General features: G+C 52.8%; 1 protein-coding gene across 1 annotated transcript in view; it reads left to right on the top strand.

The window, feature by feature from the left end:
- Positions 1-5,139, top strand: part of IFFO1 (intermediate filament family orphan 1) — a 12,686-nt gene that overhangs the window by 1,780 nt on the left and 5,767 nt on the right. The window contains exons 2-4 of the mRNA XM_025048830.1: positions 3,135-3,195; positions 3,339-3,434; positions 4,172-4,363. Coding sequence (XP_024904598.1) covers positions 3,135-3,195; positions 3,339-3,434; positions 4,172-4,363 — 349 coding nt within the window. The remainder of the gene's footprint in view (positions 1-3,134; positions 3,196-3,338; positions 3,435-4,171; positions 4,364-5,139) is intronic.

The raw sequence follows: 5,139 nt of genomic DNA, 5'->3' as shown, positions 1-5,139 counted from the left end.
AAAGAGGAAGGGACTGGTGGCTGTCCTAGGACTAGTGGAAGCTGGGGCGTCTGAAAGTGCAGAGAGCCAAGGGCAGAGGCAATGTGAACAGAGCCAGCAGAGGAGCCAGCAAGAGAAAGTTGGGAATGTGGACACACCCTATGATGAGTATAAGGCAGCTGGGGAACAGACAGCCCAGTACATTTTGAGGATGAAGATTTTCTCTTTGCAGAGAAGCCTACACAGAGTAGCACAAGGGGCCAAGTGAAGGCCTGCAACGCTAGAGTGCTGTCTATATACCAAGTGAATTCCTCCGAGGGTTAATAAACAGGCTGTTAGGACAGGAGCATGAGTACAGCATGCTCTCTGTAGACTCTGTGCAAGATGCCATGGTTGAGGAGGAAGGAGGTGACAGGTTAGAGGGAGGCTTTAGTTTGGGGGCCTTCAGATTTAACCTCTTAATTAGCTACTCTGACCCCTTGTGGGCATGCCTGGGAATTACCTTTGTAGCTCTGTGTAGCTGAGATTTGTGTCTGGTGGGGACTGGCTGAGTGTTCTGAGAAATTACTGCTGGGTCTAGGGGAGACCTTCAGGGACCTGTAATCCGGCAGAGTCTAGCAGATCACAGATTAGCAGGCTTTCTGAGGTTGACTCCTGTCCTCATGCTGGATTCCTTAGTTGTAGTCCATGTTATAGTGTTTTTGGGAGTCCCAATTATTCTAAAAGCATCATTAAGATGCCACCCAGAACCAGCCCCAGCCCCAGCCCCTGCAGGAGTTAATTAACACAGTTAGCAGTGGAACATGGACAGTTCTGGAATACATCTATAACCACAGGAACAACTGCTGTTCTCAGGGCCATTTTTTTAAAACTGAAAGCGTGTTTGTCCTTGGTCCAGCTGTCCAGGGCAGCAAAGAGTTTATTCCTTGGGGACTGGTGAGCTCATCACCCTGCAGCACGCTGCCATGCAGAGGGCCCCGCAGCTAGCGTTCTGTGGTACGTGACACTGGCAGTTCCTCATTCTTCCACCCCAGATCCCCTGCCCTCATTCTGTTCTCTTTATAGCAACACTGTAGCTTCTGTCCGTAGCCTGGAAGGCCTGGGCATAGCTTGAGAACTATACTGGGAAGGAGTTGAGGCCTCCTGGGTTCTATTTTCATTCCTTTGCCTTGTCTGACCTTGGGTGATTCTCTTTCCTGGCCACAGATTTCTGGCCCCTGCTTCCTCATTTCACTCAAGGATACCATTTATTTGGAAGAGAAGTGGTTGGTAAATGTAGAATACATGGAAATTGCTCAAATCCTACCCATGTTAAGAGAATCTCATAAGTAAGACCAGATTTGAATAGAGGTCAAAATGAACCTATTTGTGAGAAAGTCTGGCTGGAGTGCAAATAGAATTCTAGTGAGCTTCCTCTGTTTGTTTTTTTTTTTTTTTTTTTTTTTTTACCCTGTGAGACTTTATTAATCTTAATCCTTACATAACTTCCTTACTTAAGTTACTACCTGAATTTGTTGAGTTCACTGTCAAACAGTGCTTACCGCACTTCCTGATGCATTGTATCCAGGGTTATTGTCCCCTTGTCAGTCTTGCTTCCTTCCTTTGGGGACTTATGGACTCCAGGGACATGAAGGTACCACATCCCATGCCTTCATGTTGTAGAAGAAGAAAACAAGGTTAGGAAAGATAAAAGTCTTACTCAAGAAAATATATAACCTGTTGTCACTTGGCCTTTCGCTAGCCCCGACTGTCTGAATGAGAAGGCAAGAGTGAAAGGGAGAAGGACCTGGGGCAGCAGGGAAGGGGCGGGCAGGGAGCCAGGAAGGCCGGGCGCTGGGCTTCACGATGAGCTAGCAGGGTGGTGGCGGGCTGGCTGCCTCCTGCCTGCCCATCTGGGAGGGGCAGCCTCAGTGATGGAGAGGAGTTATTCTTAGGAATACTGCAGTGCAGATGTGAGTGAGGGACAGGAGAGCGAGGAGATGTAAGACTGGAGGGGGAGCCAGGGAAGAGCGCAGAAGGGGAGGTGGGAAAGGCATGGAGGGGAGGAGACAAGGATTGAGTCCTGTGTCTGCAGAATATGTTCTCGTGGGTCTTCATTTTCTTGCTGTCTTCTTTGCTGCTTCCTAACCGCCTTTCTTATATTGAAGTTTCTCTCTTGGTGCAGTTCCCCTCCTTTCTCAGACTGAAAGAAGCCTTTCCAGAATGTGGCAAGAAGTGATAGGCTATATGAGTGGGGTCTGAGAAGTTCTGCTCTTCCAGACGACCTTGTAGGGTCTGGTGTTGCCCCCACCACTAGCCTTCCACGGACTCCCCCGTGTGAAAAGCCCAGCCCTGGGACAGAGACACTGCCTGTGGCTGAGAGTGTCTGTTAGCCTGCTTGTGGTTTTAGGCTCTGAGTTCTGCATTCCAGGAGATGAGGCCTCTGGTTCTCACTGGATTCACGAGGCACTTCTTCATGCTCCTGTTTCCCTTTCCCTTTGGGTTTAGATGCTTAGAGACCTGCTTTCCACTGCTTTATGCCTCCAGGCCAGCCCTGTCACCTCTCTCTGGCTCACTTAGTTGGGGTCTGGGTGGGCAGTTTCTGGAGCTGGTGGGATGGACTTTGAGCATCTCCTTCTGGCTCTTGAGCAACTCTGCTGATGCGGTGTGTGTCCTGCAGCTGCTTTTACAGGGTTAAATGGTACGGTACCACACGAGGCAGGGTCGCAGGCTAGAGGAGCTCTGTTCTGGTGCAGGCAGGAGGCGGGAGACCGGATCTATGCTGCTGAAGGTGGGAGACTGGGCCGGGTGGGCCTGGTGGTCTGGTGTGGGCAGGATGTGGGGGATGAGGCCAGCCAGACAGCCAGTTGTGCTGGGACCTGAGTGGGATGGGCACTGCGAAGGACCAGGGCAGCCACAGTTGCTCTTAAATATAGTTGCTGGTGCACGGCCCGGAGGTTCTGGGAAGGCAGCTGGGGAGCTCGGCACTGGCCAGGAGGCGAGGAGCCGCCCGACAGCTGCAGCTGGCCCACCAGACATTCCTGTCCACAGCTCCTCCCCATCTAGGGAACCAGACCCAGGGCTGAGGCCTGAGCCAGACAGGTGGGAACAGGGAGCCACAGGGGCAGGGAAGGACTCTGCACCTATGCCGTCTCCCTTCTTCCCCTGTCTGCCAGGTGGGAAGAGGAGTACACGGTGCGGATGCAGCTGCAGCAGCGGGTGAATGAGCTCCAGGAGGTGAGGGTGCCCCACTGCCTGTGCTTCTCTCAGTCCTCCATGTCGCCCCTCGGTCCCAGAGCCGGCTCCCTGTCCCTCCTTATCTTGACCTTCCTCCCACACTGGCAGTGCCACTAATGGCAGGGTTTTCTCGCTGGCTGTAGGAAGCCCAGGAGGCTGACGCCTGCCAAGAGGAGCTGGCGATGAAGGTGGAGCAGTTGAAAGCTGAGCTAGTCGTCTTCAAGGGGCTCATGAGCAATGTGAGTGCAGCCACCACACCCCTCGCACTCTTCCCCCTGTGGCTTATCCAGTGGGCTGCTTGCAACCAGGCAGAACAGGCCTTTCTAGTTGTGGCTTGTCGATTTCCTGTCCACTGCCCCTCCCCTCACTTTGCTGTGCTTCCGTTTTTTTCCCTTGCCACCCTTTAATTCAAGAGAAAAAGAAGGAACACAGGTCCCGGTGTTGTGTTGGACAGGCAGCATGGAGGTGCTTCAGCAGTCAGATAAGAACACAGATCCTGGCTCTGAGACTTGCTAGCATTGTGGCCTTGGGCAAATTCCTTAGCCGCTCTGCCTCCGTGTGTGTCCTCGTGTGGAGTGGGATGATGAGGCATGTGCTCTGCAGAATGATTATGAAAATTGTCATGTACTCAGGATGGTGCTCACACATACTGTTATTTTTATCACACTATCTCTACTCGGGTAAATCCAAGTAATCTCTCTTTACCTCTGGGAACATAAGTTCCAGGAGGGACCCCCGCATGTCCTAGGCACTGGGCCACACCCTCCAGGAGCTCCCTGTCTTCCCAGGGAGCCAGCTGCATGAGCAGCCCAGTGTACGAGCCACGCGCCGTGGGGAAGGCAGCCAGGAGCAGGACACATCGTGGGGGATGAGAAGTGGCGCGTGCCAGGAAGGATGAGGAGGACCTTGTCAGGGCCTGTGGGCCCCTGTGTGGCATGCGGGGTGCCTCCTCACTGTTCTGGTGTCGCCCGGACAGAACCTGACAGAGCTAGACACGAAGATCCAGGAGAAGGCCATGAAGGTGGACATGGACATCTGCCGCCGCATCGACATCACGGCCAAACTCTGCGACGTGGCACAGCAGCGCAACTGTGAGGACGTGATCCAGATGTTCCAGGTGAGGCCAGGGGCAGGCCGCCCTGTGGCCCACTCCTCCTGGTGCCTCAGGGTAGGGTTGGGGCAGGCAGAGAACCTGACGCGCTGCTGGCCTGGAGCCAGGCTCTGTCCTTCTCAGGGGGACTCAACTTGGCAACTGGGGCCCTCAGTGGGACTAGCGGGGGGGCAAGGAACAGCCTCTGAAGAGGAGTTTTGAAGCTGCCTCTAACACCGTCTCTCCCCTCCCTCTCTCTGTCTGCTTCCTCTCCTCCTCTCTTCCTCTCATCTTCTCTTGCTTTCTCCACAGAAGAAACTGGTCAGTTTTGCTCTCACGCAAGCTTATTAATGTCCTGGTCCCAGTTTCTAAACTATCCAGGCCTCTGGCCGTTGGTTCTGACCTGCTGGGCTTCTCAGCACGATTTCTCCTCCCCTTTTTCGTGCCCCTGCTCTTTCCCCTCTTTTTCTTTCTCTTTTCCTCTCTGCTTCATTTCTTTCTGTCCCTTCTCCCTCTGGCTTTTCAGATCTGGATGTGTGACTCAGGTTTTCCTTTGTGAACACTGTATCCTCCCCTTTCTTGCAGCCTAAAACTTTCTTTTTTGTTCAGTCATTTCATTACAAAGACCTTTTTTAAAAAAAAAAAAAGAATTCTCGTGCACATCTTAATGTGGTCCCGACAGGCTATTTCTCCCCTTACCTCACTGCTCTGTTTTCTCTGTTTCTTCATTTTCTTCCCTCTCGGTCCGCAGCCTTGTCCCCATCTGTGTCTGTCTGTCTGCCTGTCCCTTGGTAACTCTGGTGTTTCTGTTCCTGTCATTGTAACTGTGTCTTCTCTCTCTGTCCACCCCACTC

Source organism: Pteropus alecto, unplaced genomic scaffold, assembly GCF_000325575.1.
Source record: "Pteropus alecto unplaced genomic scaffold, ASM32557v1 scaffold94, whole genome shotgun sequence".
Taxonomy (NCBI): Eukaryota; Metazoa; Chordata; class Mammalia; order Chiroptera; family Pteropodidae; genus Pteropus; species Pteropus alecto.
The sequence above is the reverse complement of the archived record's forward strand: the minus strand, read 5'-3'. Positions and strand labels throughout refer to the sequence as shown.